A 15421-nucleotide genomic window follows, 5' to 3' on the forward strand; every position below is an offset into this window, starting at 1 on the left:
CATGAGTTTTCATTTTTGCTTTAGAATATGATTCCTTAGATGAGTTTAAATACAGTCTCGTATATGATAATACATTATAATCTAAGGGCTTGATAATTTTTTAAACTATTTAGATAAACTGCATTTGTAAAATTTAATTGTTGTTATTGCACAATGTTATTAAATAGCCACCCATGAAAGGCATGGTATTGAATATCACTTTGGTAACAAAAAGATGCCCTTTTGTTGAGTCTCATTTACATACTAAGTGCTCCTGCTTTGTCTCTGTAGCAACAATAAGCCACTCCTTTGATGGTAGTTAGCTTGAATTATTCTGTACCAGTGCCCAGTTTAAATCAGCTATGTTAGGTAAAAAGAAGCAAAGAATGCTTATAAGAAAGGTCATTTATTACACTGAAATTTTTTTAGATGCTTGCCTAATGTTATGAAGGTAAAAATGACACTTTAAAATTATTTCATCAGAAAAGTTTTATGAGTTTGAAATATACTTTTGGTTTGTGGTTTTAAAAATATTAAGAATATTTTTTAGATACTAATATGTAATATGTTACAGTTAAATGGCAGATAAATGACTCAGAAACTTGAAACATTTTTAGAATAGAAAATCAAAGTCATGTCCAAATGGATTTTTCTTTTTAATTCTTTTTTTGTGTATTAGAATTGTGTATTTTGTATGCCAGTAGTTATGTTTACCTGAATTAATAATATAAAAGTAAAAATCATCAAGGACAAAATAGCAAGGGCTCAATATTGTGCTACCTATTAATATTAATGTCAATTCTTTAAGACTGAAAAATTGCCCTGTATCTTATTGACTTGAATATGTCTGGACTTCGCTTTTATAATTAAATTCTGAAACAACTCATTGAATGGTTCATTCTTCAGTGGTGCTTTCATTAAATTTGCCTTGTCGCAATGTCTGTAACTTTCAGTGTTAGATTATCTGCTGCCTTTGAAGCCTAAACTCAGTAATGTTAATGGTAATATTTTATTTGTCTCCAAAAATTCTGTCCTGTGTGTGAGAGGCAAATAGTTTAGAATAGTAGGGATGGAAGGTACTTTGAAAGATTACCTGCAATCCAGCCTTCAGAGTACCAGTAATTGCTGTTAAATAAAAACCTAATGTCTTTCTTTATGAACACCTGGTCATTGGCTTTCTTTAGTCTAGCTGGCCATAGTGAAGAGCAATGCTACAAATAAAAAGTATTAATATTTGAGTATTTTTTTAGTGTATATATTTTTAAAGTCTTTTACCCTTTGGAAAATATCTTTTCTTTATTACCCTTTTTATGTTGGGAATTATCATGAATAGGTTTTTCTTTCACGTAACATAATTGTGTGAATATTTTTCTAAAAATGCAGATTATCTTCTAGTGGAAAGTATGATGAGTTTTTAATAATATAGGAAATTTAGACAATAAAAGCTAAGAATTAAATAGATATTACAATATGGTATTTATCACTTCTGGAATATTTAAACATTAAAATATTTTAAGTAAATAACTGTTATAGAAATATTTTAGGACACTGAGTAAAAAATCTGTTTACTTTTCAGAGGTTACAAGACATGTGTCTATGTATGTGTGCATGTGTATAACTAATTTTTATCAATTGAAGCAGAAAGGAATGTGTTGTTGACCTTTAAGGAATACCTCTCAAGAATATAAAATCCTTAAAGTACTAATGTACTAATGAATAATGAAGCTCATTGAAAAGTAAACTGCTTTATAAATTACTATGAATATTTTATGGTTTTATTTCTCAAGTCTTTTCTTTATGGTAGAGAGTAGGTGGTCTTAAATAGTTGCATGAAAGCTCTGTTGATAAAATGTTATTTCTAACTTTTCCTTTTTGGTAGCCAGAAACTGGTTTAGAAGATTTAGAAGACACTGATGTATTGTCACTCATACCTCTGTTAATTGCTTGCTTGAATTATACCCACTTTATGTATTGATAATTAGTAGTTATTGATAACTTAGTTTTTGTTAAGTACAGACTGTCATAAATAGATATTTGCCACTAATAGAAAATGTGTTTGAGTTTCATAAATATGTCTATTGCTGGCTTTATTCAAAATCTTAACATGGATACTGACAAAGTTCTTCATGACACTAATGTTAATTCTGTAGTAGAATTTCAAAGAAAACAATTTACACTTATATTGTCTGTTACCATTTAAAAAATCACTTTGATTTTTAATAACTACCCCATAAAGTAGGCAGGCAGGCTTTTTATTAGCCTCATTTTGGCAAATGGAAAAAGTGAGGCTCAGAGATCAAGTAACTTGCCCCAAGGTCACACAGAAGTAGAGTCAAAATTTGAACCTAGGTTTTGTGTTTGAGATTCCTCTCCACTATAATGCATCCTTCTCTGTATTCTTACCTTCCTCATCCTCCCAGTACCCTACAATGATAATATAGGGATCAGAAACCTAAGAGCAAATTCCAAACTTAAAAAAACTCCTCATCTACATGCCTAGTGGTGTGCTAAATCCTATGATAGTTAAATACAGTTTATGCTCCTCATTTCTTCAGTCATAGGCAACTTGAGAAACTGCATATTACTGCCTGGCACAAGGTGTAACCCATCTTTTAACACTGCTACTTGTGGTTTTTTTTGAATGTGGAAAACTTAGTTGTCTTTTAGTATAGATAGTAATATGCAAAAAAGAAAAACACTTTTGAAGAGAATAATATATTTTATGACACATTTAAAAATTTTATTGTGGTAGAAAGAGTTGAATGTTATTTTGATCCTTAAATAAAACGAGCTTATTATTATTTTGTCCAAAGCTGTTCTACTGGTTCAAATTTGTCATTTTGGCTTTACAGCAGTTAGAAGAAAAAAGTGAAGATCAAGAAGACAAGGAATGTTTAAAACAAGCAATAACAGCTTTGCTTAATGTTCAGAGTGGTATGGAAAAAATATGTTCTAAAAGTCTTGCAAAACGAAGACTGAGGTGAATATTTTCACTTTTTAAAATATCTTCCTTTTTACCCTGAATATTGTGGTATAAATTCAGGGATCCCAGTTCCCTCCTCAAGTAAACAATGAAGAAAATAGTTTTAGTGACAAGCCTGGTCTTTCAGAGGAAGTGACATCAAAGCCAAGAGAATTGTTATTGTTTGAAAAACCTTTCATATTTGTGCATTTTCCTTGCATACTCCCAGACAAGACCTCCTGAGAATCAACTGGTAAGCTAAAGGAAAGATAGAGTAAAATGTATTGGGTAGATTTATGTCAGCATCATTGTTCTGTCAAAGTAAAATTAATAGTGTCCTTTATTTTAGGGATTTTTTTTAACTTGAGGCATTAATTTAGATAACATTGCTTCCACTTTCCTAATTATCGTATGTGCTACATGTTTTTAGTTTTGGGTCTTGTCTGTTTAAACACTTCTAAAGAATTTATTTTAATCTTTTAAATTAGTTTTTTCATTATATTGGGCTACTTTTTAATATTTGTCATTCTAAATATTTAGTAGCCAAGGTAGAAATAATCATTCTGTAGCCTGAATTTATAGGGCAGAATTTTGTCAGTAGTCAATGTTTCTTTTAAGGCACTGAAAAAATATTTCTGTGTTGCTTTAATTTCCAAAATTGTGTGATTCTGTAACACTAATATATTTGGGGAATTGGTGAACACCTTATCAGTGTGACTTCTGAAAATGTACTTTTACACTATCCCTTATCTACATGAACTCTAGAGTCTGTCATCTGTGTACTAATAATGTCTTTCCTTTGCCCCAGTGAATCTGCATGTCGGTTTTACAGTCAGCAAATGAAGGGGAAACAACTAGCAATCAAGAAAATGAACGAGATCCAGAAGAATATTGATGGTTGGGAGGGAAAAGACATTGGACAGTGTTGCAATGAGTTTATAATGGAAGGAACTCTTACACGGGTAGGAGCCAAACATGAGAGACACATATTTCTCTTTGATGGCTTAATGATTTGCTGTAAATCAAATCATGGGCAGCCAAGACTTCCTGGTGCTAGCAATGCAGAATATCGTCTTAAAGAAAAGTTTTTTATGCGAAAGGTACAAATTAATGATAAAGATGACACCAATGAATACAAGCATGCTTTTGAAATAATTTTAAAAGATGAAAATAGTGTTATATTTTCTGCCAAGTCAGCTGAAGAGAAAAACAACTGGATGGCAGCATTGATATCTTTACAGTACCGGAGTACACTGGAAAGGATGCTTGATGTAACAATGCTACAGGAAGAGAAGGAGGAGCAGATGAGGTTGCCTAGTGCTGATGTTTATAGATTTGCAGAGCCTGACTCTGAAGAGAATATTATATTTGAAGAGAACATGCAGCCTAAAGCTGGAATTCCAATTATCAAAGCAGGAACTGTTATTAAACTTATAGAGAGGCTTACATACCATATGTATGCAGGTAAGAAATATGAAGTTGCCTGTCACTTTTGTTTTCCTGCTTCAAGCTAATTTTCTTTGCTGCGTGGATTATTGTGCCTAAAATAGAAAACAAACTAACAACAAAAGACCTCTGCAGTATCAGAGTTCATTTTCTCTGACTAAAAATACCACTTTGTATTTCTTTGAAATTTTATGTATTCTACCGTATTTACATAATTTTTAACCTTATAATCAGAGTTATAAATGAGAAAAAATGAGGTCGCTTGGCTAAATTTACCCAGTTAGAAAGCAACAGAAACAAAACTAAAATTAGTAATAAATCATCATTATTGGGGTCTAAAAAGTTTTTTACTCCTTTATCTCTTTTCTCTTTCCATTACTGATATTATAAAATAAGTAACAATTTTAACATGAATCCATCACCAAAATTGTCCTGATAATACAAATATACATGGCATTGCTTTTTCTTAATTTCCATTCCTAAACCTATTAAATGTAGCAATCCCAGAAGCCAGGGATTCTAATTTTATTATAATTTTTCACTTAGAAACTTCTGTAGTCAGTGTATTCATTTTACTGACACAAAAGTTTAAGAAATAAACTAAAGCACAGGAATTTTAAATAACTTTTATTGTCATCTTTTTTTTTTACATATAAAGGTGTTTTTGAGAGGTACAATTTCCAGTAATTAATATGACCTACTAATTTAGTTGATCTTTCTCAACCTTCTGTATATTCTTTATTAGCTAGACCAGCAGTCCCCAGCCTTTTTGGCACCAGGGACAGGTTTCATGGAAGACAATTTTTCCACGGGATTAGGGGAAGAGAGGGGAAGTGGCAGAGCTCTGTGGCCTAGTCCCTAACAGGGCATGGACTGGTATGGCGTTGGGGATTGCAGAGCTAGACTACAACTATGAAAATGTTTTGTTAAATTACCCAAAATTAGTGGTTGCAAAATACTTACTTCTTTGCTACTTCTTAAGGTATTTTTAAGATTATAAAAGTTCCAATTGCTCTTTTTGCCACATTATGCTGGTTTTTAAGTCCTTAGAGGATTTGTGGACTTTTTATAATATAAGCATTCTAAACTGTTTATCATTTCATCCTAAATACCTTTGTTTTGGGTTCTTAGACTGTTTAGAGTAAAATTAATCCTTAGATTTTTATCTGTATAAGATCGTTTTTTCTGTAGTCTTGATGGTCTTCTTAATGTGCACAATGCTAGCTAAAGTCTATGGACATAGTGCTCTTGTCATGTGTTTGAATAGTTATTTCTGATAGTTGCTCTCTTTTATATCAATTTTTAGCTTTTGAATAGAATATTAATAATATTTTCAATGTTTTTACTTATAAAACACTTAAATTTCAAGATTTATAGAACTTTGCCAAAGTATATTGAAATTTAAATCAATGAGATAATTATTTTTTAAAAAGTTAAAGTTTTTTAAAAAATTCCTTCCAGTAATTTCTTGAGAAATAAAATGCCAGTGTTGGTTTTATTAGTGTTGTGGCTAAGTTTTTTGAAATTTTTCTTTTCTGTCTTTTTTTGAAATGTAATGAATATTTTATTTTGTGTCATAAATATATTACTGGAGAAACTGGAATCTACAAGCGGATTTCATGAGTTGTGGTTTATAGTACACACAAATTAGTGTTATTATTAGCTTATTTGGGCTATTCTGTATGGTCTGTTACTGAACTTACTACTGGCAATATAGAAGGTCTTTTTAATAGACCTTCTGTGAACTTGTGAAACATGAAAGCAGTTATTTTTAAGGTCCCTTCCAGCTGAAATGGACTTTGAGTTCTTACTACAATGGTAACAGATCAAGTTACCATTTGCTTTAAGAACTATTGGTCTGCCCTTCTCCTCTTACCTTTCTTCAGCCTCCCCAAAGAAAAATGGGATTTTTGGTTTGGCTAGTTGGTTAGTAGGTTTATTTATTGGAGAATATACAGTACAGGTTGTGGCTTACACTGAAACACAAGCTAAAATTTAACTTGCATATTTTTATTATATCGGGTTATAATAAAAGACATTGGATATAATACATGAGAAAATCTAATAACTAATAATATAAGACACCACTTACAGACATCTTTTAGATACTTATAGCTTGGTCAGACATTGTCATAAAAAACAGAAAACAAACTGATTTAACCCTATTTAATTCAGATGTCACTGTTGCTTCGGCCAATTTTATCCCTCAAATGTTTTAACAGTAATGTACAAAATGGCGCTATAGATCTCTAGTGCTAGAAGAGATGGCCAAGCCCTCACTTTGTAAACAAAAACCCCAAACACCTGAAGGTTATATGATTTGCCAGAAGTCATAGTACCAGTTAATTATAGAGCAAGGATCAAAAATTAAGTTTCTTAATTCAATAGAGTACACTTTCCACTATGTTAAACTGACTCATATAAGGTGGTTCTTTTTGTGTGTGACTAGAATGTGATATAATTGTTAATTATATGTGTTAAATAATAAAAATAAGGGGAATTAGTTTCTTGGTTTGAACTGCCAATAATATAAATGGCTTGTTCATTTCTGGGCTAGGTAAACACAGGTCTACTAAAAAGACATAGAATAATATTTTTTTTCTTATTGAAATAGGTAATAGGTAAGTTCTGACTATAGATACACTTTGATTGTAAAGAATGGATTTTAGTGCATACTTAGATATTGGTCATCGTTTTTTGACAAAATGGTCATTAGTCTCTTGGAGTAGTTTGCTCTGTAAAAGGAAAGCTTTCTCGAAAGAAAAATTTAAATTTGGGTGAATTACAAAGTGGTTAATTTGCTTAAAAGATTGCAACAGAGTCTTATGTGGAATCTAATTTATAGTTTGTCTCTCATATCCAGTATTTTTGGACATATAGTAATTCACTAACTACATTAGAACTTTTGGGATTTATCCCAAATGCTGAGGGGGAAATTACCCAGTTGGACAGATCATTTTAAATCTAGCAATGATATGAAGAGACTATCTCCTTATCTAAGGTAAGAAAGCACAAAGCAATGTGTACAAAGAAAAGGAGAGTAGGAATTTCACCTCTGTTACAGCTGTTATAGGCAATAAAATACAAATTAATTATTGGACCTAAAACAATGGGTAGAGAAATAGTTGGTGATAGTATGTCCAGTTTGGTAGTCTATTTGTAAAAAATTAGTGACCTTGAGGTAAGGATAATAATTTAGAACCGAAAATTTATGGAAAATAAAAACCACATGTTGAAGTGTGGCGAGAAAGTATTTCCCATGCCTGGTGAATTTCTCTTTTACAGAAGATGGTATTGAAAAAACTTCTTAAGCCAGAAGATACTTTTCTTTAAAGTGTTTACTCCTATTTTATGCCTTCATATAGAAAATGCTCAAAATTCTGCATTAGATTTGAGTTTGTGTCCTGTATAAGCTCAGTTTGGGTGTTTTAACTTTTTTTAATCTTTTGAACAGTTTTTGATCTACAGTGCAGTGCTGTTCTATTTTTAAACTCTGATTTTTTTTAAAAAATTGTGCGTCAGCATAGCGTCTGTTTCCTTTTTTAAGGAATTCAGGACCGATTGTTTATAAATCCTTGTTGAGAAGCTTATTGTTTCTTGTAGCTTTTTAAATGGCTGTATTAAAGGGAGAATTATCACATGAACAGACATCCTGATTACAGTGTTTCACTATGGTGGTTGGGGGAAGGGTGTTCTTTACATAAATAACTTTATGTAATAAATATTTCACAAATCCCATTGACCTTGACAAATAAAATGTCAAGTGTCAATCAAAATAGGCACATAAGAAAAAAGGACTGGATTTATCACCTCAAATCTCATGCTATATTCTGAATACTAATGTAGGTATATTCTGAGTTCTTAAGATTTTGAAGAATTGTGCAGTAAAATATCAAAGAATGGTTTTATAGTGAGGGAGACAGAGGCAGCTACAAGGGCAGTGGAAAATAATAACTACGGCTCATGGTTAAAATAACCTGGACCTAGACCAGGGACTTGATGGCACACTTGGCAGGTATCTGTGTAAAGAGCTTGGAAGGCGGTGGGGGGGTGAGGAGCAGAGCAGCTGGCAAACATGGTAGAAATCTTAGTGCAGGGATTTGAGAGTCAAGTAGAAGAGTAAAGTTACCTATGATAAGGGGGAAAAAACTGTAGAAAAAGTTTTTGTTGTTGCTCGTATTGAAATCCATTAAGGGGTCATGTTTGAGAAACAACTTTGTAGAATTAACTCCACAAGCAAATGGTAAACACAAAAGGAGAATATCAAAATAGGTATTTTTTAATTTTCTCTACAATTGCTTGTTCATGCTTATGTTTTAAAGCCAAACCCAGCCTGGCTTTTGTATTTTTATGTGTTTGCCTTCCATCTGTCTCTGAAACATGTTTTTAGAATATAGGTAGATAACTGCTGCTCCAGTATAACAGAGGCAGTATAAAACTTAGTTGTTATCATTGCATGATAAATGGAAGTAGGTACTTTGTTTCTTTACAAAATTATATAACCTGTCCTTATTGATGGGTGTTTTTTAAATATCAAATTATCTTAGCCCTTTGTATCATCAATAAGATAAAGGTGTCTAGTGGTTAGTGTGACATGGTATATGTTACAGTCATTGAAATGGAGAAATCAATGCAATAGAAATAAAAATAGCTTCTGGAATATGTATGCTTTCCTATGTAAAATTTCAAATATAGATACTATGTCCTGTCAATATAAGTTTTTCATTCATTAGCAATTTTTAATTGCTTTAGACTAAAAATAGAGTCTGTGTGAATTAATACAAGCCTGGGAATACAGACAGCCTTTAAGATATTTTTTGAAAGTACTTAAATTTTTGCCAAATTTTCTTGGTTTATTTTTAGTTTCTGCTGTTTTTTTTCTTTTTGGCAAGACTGCTCTTACTTCCAAGCAAGCTAAAAGCAACTTAAACTTGAGTCACTCTAGAACTTAATACAACAGTGATGATTGTGGGAGTGTTTATTTCACTGCCAGCTCCAGAAACTCTTCTTCTGAATACAGTGTACAAGGAAGGTCCAGCTGCTACTTCCTAAAATCTGGAATAAGGCTTATCAAGAGTTACAGGATCACAATTAGACTACAGATTTTTCAGTGACTTTCCGGTGCCTTTAACCAAGATTAGCAGTGACAGCTACATTCTGAATTAATCATTTATGTAAATTTCTGTAATGATTATATAACTCAAGGACTAATTCTTTTTTTTTTTTATTTCAGCATATTACGGGGGTGCAAATGTCTAGGTTATGTATATTGCCCTTGCCCCACCTGAGTCAGAGCTTCGAGCATGGAGGACTAATTCTTTATATTTAGATCTTACAGCTGTGGAAACTTTAAGGATTCCTTTAATCCAGGAAGATTATATGACATGGTAGAAAAGATCACCAAATCCGGAATCACATGATCTAGGTTCTAGTTCCATCTCTGCCACTCTACTGTGTGAGCATGGATAAGTGTTAGTTACTTCTCTCACCTGCCCTACTCACCTCATGGAGATCATGTGGAATAGATTATGTGAAAGCTCTTTGAGAACATTACATAGCAGACATCAGGAATTGATGTGATCCCGTTTGACTGATATGGCACTGAGGTACATCATGGCTTTCCCAGCATTATCATCAGTTACTAAAGTACTGAAATGGCCAGAAATTTTGGCTTAAGAAGATGAAAAGTCCATTTTAAAATTGTTTGCCTTTAAAAATAGCCAGTTTTCTTAAAACATGCTTTAATTCACTTAGAACTTTTATTCTGTTTTTCAACTTAAAAGTACTATTGATATCCCACAACTCTTTAGCCTGACTTAGGTGGCATTTGAGAAGAAATGGATCTTGATATTAGATTTTTAGACTGAAATAAACTTATTTTAAAAGGGAGCAGGAGGGCTCCCTACATTTGGAATCAGCTCAGGATATTTGGAGCACTCTGTACTGAGGACGTGGGCTCTCTCTCCAGTAGTGACAGCTCAGGATCTCTATAGTGGCCACTGCTTTTGCTTCCTAGACATGCTGTTTTGAGTAGCCTCACCTTACAAATAGATTTGCAGAACAGGAAGAAGATTCTTGATAGGGAGGATTGTGATGAAACCGATAAAAATCTGTTTTAAAATCTTGTACAGCCTTCTGTTTTAATATCTTTTCTTCTGGATGAGACATTAGTCTTTAACTTTTGAGGAACTCTGTAACTGAAGACAAACAATAAAATACCAACAGAGAGGAAATTATTAAAGAATTATATGTATTTAAATTACTTTTATCAGTAACCCACTCTAGCTTCAGAAGGTATAAAGCTAAAGGAGAAGGGGGCATTTAAAACCAATGTATTTTTATTTTATAAATTTTTCTTTAAAGTATTATAATTTTAAATTCAAGGATGTCTGATATTTGAATTAGTTTGTTATTTTTTGGACCACATACACCACTAAACTGGAAATAGATTTCTATTTTATGATAAATCCATGAATTTGCTTTTTGGGGAAAAAGTTAATATAAATATTTTATGGCTAAATTTAGGGTGGTTCCTGATCAGAATCAGCCTAAATGAAAATTTTCTAAACATACATTCTGATTTTGCTAAATCCTATGTTAATAAAAGACTTTGCATTTCTTATAAAGCTTTGATCCAGCATGTAGCCTAACAAAAATAAAGGCATTTGCTACCCTCCGTGAATTTACCATTAAAGTAGTTTACTAGTCCATAATATAAGGAAAAGAATGCTCCCAATAAAAGACTCAAGTTAATGAACTTCCCCCTCATTTTTAAAGACTCTTAAAATTAAATGTGGACATTGATGGACTATGAGTTATAGAAGTGATTTTTTTCCCCCCCATAATGGGAAGATGTCTTTTCTCCTCTTTATGCAGAAGGTAATAGCCCAGGTCTCTTGTGGTAATGACAGCTGCCTTTCTCCACAACTTTGAGTACTGTCAAGGAGAGATGGGGAGTAGGCCAGGCCTGGGGAAGTGATCACACTCAGTCAGCCTCCTGTTTTACCTGGTGGAGATGTGAATGAAAGTAGGTCCTTTTATGGAAGGGGTTGGAGACTCCTGTTCTTTATAATTAAACTCTCATTGTGACTACTTAAAATGAAAGGAATTAAAAGTTGAGAATAGGATCAAACCAACAAACTCTAGCACATTTAATGGTTTTAATAGCTTATAGGTATTTGTAAGCATCTTTTAGCAGTTGTGAGATTTCTAGCAAATAAAATAATTTAAAAACTGTATTTAACTTAATCTAATCTGGGTGTCAGGAAAAGTAATGGGTTATTGCTGTGGCCTTTCTCTTTACCAGGGAGAAAAACCAACTGATGATGCTTTGAGATCCTGGTAGCAGGTTGGAGCCTTATTCCATGCTCTGCCTTTGTCTTTCTTCCTGCACATTCCTGTGGCCATTGATGAGTTTAAGACCAGCTGGTCAGCATGTGCAGAGGGCAAGAAATAAGTTGATGTAAAGTTTTAATATCAATGTTTTTGCCACTGATTTAGGAAGTTTCACTAAAGCTAGCAGTCCAAAGCAATCTACTTGTCAAAACATTTTAAAACTTTTAAAATTGACTAGTTGCTCTTTTTTGAAAATATAAATAATAGTTTTAATCATTCTGAATCAAAGACTTTAATTAAGATATTTTTCCTTTTTCTTCTTAGATCCCAATTTTGTTCGGACATTTCTTACAACATACAGATCCTTTTGCAAACCTCAAGAACTACTGAGTCTTATAATAGAAAGGTCTGTCCATTTAAAAATGTATAAATTCTTTATTTTTTTTAAAAGAGCTTGAGCTAAGATCTTTTGTGTCTCAGAAATATGTTGAATGAGCTTTAAATTATAGTTTATGAGTACTTTTTCAGTAAATACAATCTCTTAGATGACCCTTTATTTATAATAATATGTTAGCTTTGATTAAGTATAAAAATAGGTATTTTTTGTACATGGAAAATTAGTCTTTGAAATTTAAAATTTATAGAATTAGTAAAGTCAAAGATATATATCAAAATGTGTAATTTAGACTCTGGAAATTCAAATTTTGATGATTTAGAGTTTTCAAATATACCACATATTAAATAAAATGGAGTTTGACAGTGAATAAATACTATAATCAAGGAAAGTGTTTTATCCACCCAAATGAAGAGCAATCCACTTTTTAAGCATTACCCTTAAAAATTAGTATGTCAGCTGATTTAGAGAAATTAATTTGTTATATTGTACATTAGGTTTGAAATTCCAGAACCTGAGCCAACAGAAGCTGATCGCATAGCTATAGAGAATGGAGACCAACCCTTGAGTGCAGAACTAAAAAGATTCAGAAAAGAATATATACAGCCTGTACAACTGCGGTAAGCATTAAATGAACGACTGAAGTAAACAAGTCTTTATTAAACTGTTGTTTCAAAGTTGAAGTATATAAGGACCTTTCCCAAGCAAGGAGGAAGTAACAAGTAAACTGAGTGAATTAAATAGGAGCAATTATCAGAAATTATTGTATAAGTCTTAATTAATATAGAGTTTTAAAAGTGTTAAGAATACTGATAAGATTATTTAATTTGGTTAGAATTACTCTGTTTTCATTTGTACCATTCGTTGTGATAAACATTTATGTTTGAGTTCTCATGTAATTCAATTCTGTGTTAATGCCATAGAGTATTAAATGTATGTCGGCACTGGGTAGAGCACCACTTCTATGATTTTGAAAGAGATGCAGATCTTTTGCAACGAATGGAGGAATTTATTGGAACAGTAAGAGGTATGTTTTTTAAGTGCCTAGCTTTATATGTAATAAAAGTACCAATAAGGTGACTATCAATTGACATCATTATTGTTCAGTGTTGTTAAGAGATGTTTATAATAGTGCCAGCATAACCATTTGAAAAAGTTAAAAGTTTTTCATCAAACAACATTTAGACCTACAAATTGCTCGTAGTCACCCGTTGACCCCAATGTATTTTCATTTAGTGAATCGGCTACTGATAGAGTTGGTTAGAAGAAGTCTCAATTTAAGCCAAGTCTTTACACTTATCTGAAAGTATGAGGGCATTTAGGAACTGTTGTGCCATTATAACACCACTGATGGAGGTCGACTGGGCCCCAGGTGAATAGAGACAACCAGAGGCAGGAGAACATGTTAAACTGAGAGTCTGTTTCTACATTGCCGCTAACCTAGTATGTGACTTTGGGCAAAATCACTTTGATTCTTCAGACTTCAGTTTCCTTATCAATAACATTAGGAGCTAGGTTTGATGATCTCTAAGAGTTCCCCTCTAGTTTAAAGATTCTGTGGTTCTAAGGATGTCCTACCTAGACAAACTTGTTTTTACTTCCATTGCATACTCTAAATGAGAATGAGAAAATAAAGGGTTAAATAATAGTACTTTCACATACAGTACAAAACAAGGCCACATCAAAACTCATACTAAAAATGAAGGAATCGGTCCTTTAACACTGTTTGGTTTATAAAATGCAATGTTAATTAAATTAATAGTGGATGTATATAATCTATCCTTATAAATCTTCTGATTTGTGTAACATACACCTTTTCTTGGAGGATTATAAAATATTAAATAATATTTTGAACTGAAGTTCAGAACAATAGAGGTAGAAAATCTCTGCAAATAAATTACTTTCTAATTTTATTTAAAAAGGATCTGGAAGAATACACACCAAACTATTAACACTGGTTACCCATGTGGAGAAGAATGAGATTGGGATAGGAGACTGGGAAATGGTAAAGGGGAAGTTGCGTTTTCCATTTTGATCATTTGAACTTTTTATAGCAAAGATATATTCAGGTACCATTTGTGTGATTTTAAACCATTTAAAAATATAAAATATTAAACAAAGAATAAATGTTATTTAAAATATAATGTATTTCAGGTAAAGCAATGAAAAAATGGGTCGAATCCATCACTAAGATAATCCAAAGGAAAAAAATTGCAAGAGACAATGGACCAGGTCATAATATTACATTTCAGAGTTCACCTCCCACGGTTGAGTGGCATATAAGCAGACCTGGGCACGTAGAGACTTTTGACCTGCTCACCTTACACCCAATAGAAATTGCTCGACAACTTACTTTACTTGAATCAGATTTATACCGGTATGTAATTTGACATTCAATCTGAAAAATCATTTCAAAAGGGTTAATTTTGAAAATGAAATACTGGTTTCTGCCATATAGGGTTATCATAAGGTATAAATGAGATAGTACATGAAATGTCTAGTAATAAGGCCAGGCAGCGGTTTCACTCCCTCTGTCCTCCTTGCTCTGTCTGAATTTACACCTTCTCTTTCTGCATTCACCCCTAATTGGTGAAACTAAATTCAAATCCTTGCTTCACCAATTCCTGACTTGATTCCTTGGGCAACTTAACTTTTATCCTTCTGCCCCTTAGTTTCCTCAAGAGTAAAATAGGCCTAATAATAATAGTACTTTTGGGGCTGTTGTGAGGTTTAAAATAGTCAATATATGTCCAGTGCTAGCACAAAGTCAGGGCTCAATAATTGTTAGCTACTGCTGGGGCTGTAAACTTAAATCATGGCCAGTTACAGCCTTGTTTAGTTTATTATCCTACATCGATAAAACTACTGTCTCAAAAATGTCTGTTTCTGATTTTAAATGGGGACTATTTAGAATCTCAAACTAAATTATTTTTTAATAACTAAATGAGAAAAGGAACTAAATTTATAGATCTCTACCCACCAAAGATATTTCCAAAAATTATAGTAGTAGAATCTATTTTATTTTTTTCCCAGGACCCTTTTGTGACAGGTTTTTTCCTTCCCTCCTTTAGACAAAAAAAAGAGATTTATGAATTGCATTGATTATAAGTGCTGGGAAAGATACTGTGGAGAAACCTCAGCTTTGCCCAAATCAAAATTCTACTGTAGGCCGGGCGCGGTGGCTCACACCTGTAATCCTAGCTCTCTGGGAGGATGAGGTGGGCGGATCGTTTGAGCTCAGGAGTTCGAAACCAGCCTGAGCAAGAGCGAGACCCCGTCTCTACTAAAAATAGAAAGAAATTAAT

At 32.6% G+C, this 15421-nt stretch overlaps 1 protein-coding gene across 1 annotated transcript in view; it reads left to right on the forward strand.

Annotated features, from left to right (window-relative positions):
* Window positions 1–15421, forward strand: part of SOS1 (son of sevenless homolog 1 (Drosophila)) — a 136200-nt gene that overhangs the window by 95364 nt on the left and 25415 nt on the right. The window contains exons 9-14 of the mRNA XM_012653862.1: window positions 2832–2959; window positions 3750–4405; window positions 12047–12128; window positions 12614–12736; window positions 13040–13143; window positions 14271–14493. Of these exons, the coding sequence (XP_012509316.1) occupies window positions 2832–2959; window positions 3750–4405; window positions 12047–12128; window positions 12614–12736; window positions 13040–13143; window positions 14271–14493 (1316 nt within the window). The remainder of the gene's footprint in view (window positions 1–2831; window positions 2960–3749; window positions 4406–12046; window positions 12129–12613; window positions 12737–13039; window positions 13144–14270; window positions 14494–15421) is intronic.

The sequence above is a fragment of the Propithecus coquereli genome, unplaced genomic scaffold, assembly GCF_000956105.1.
Source record: "Propithecus coquereli isolate 6110/MARCELLA unplaced genomic scaffold, Pcoq_1.0 Scaffold43, whole genome shotgun sequence".
In the NCBI taxonomy this organism is placed as follows: Eukaryota; Metazoa; Chordata; class Mammalia; order Primates; family Indriidae; genus Propithecus; species Propithecus coquereli.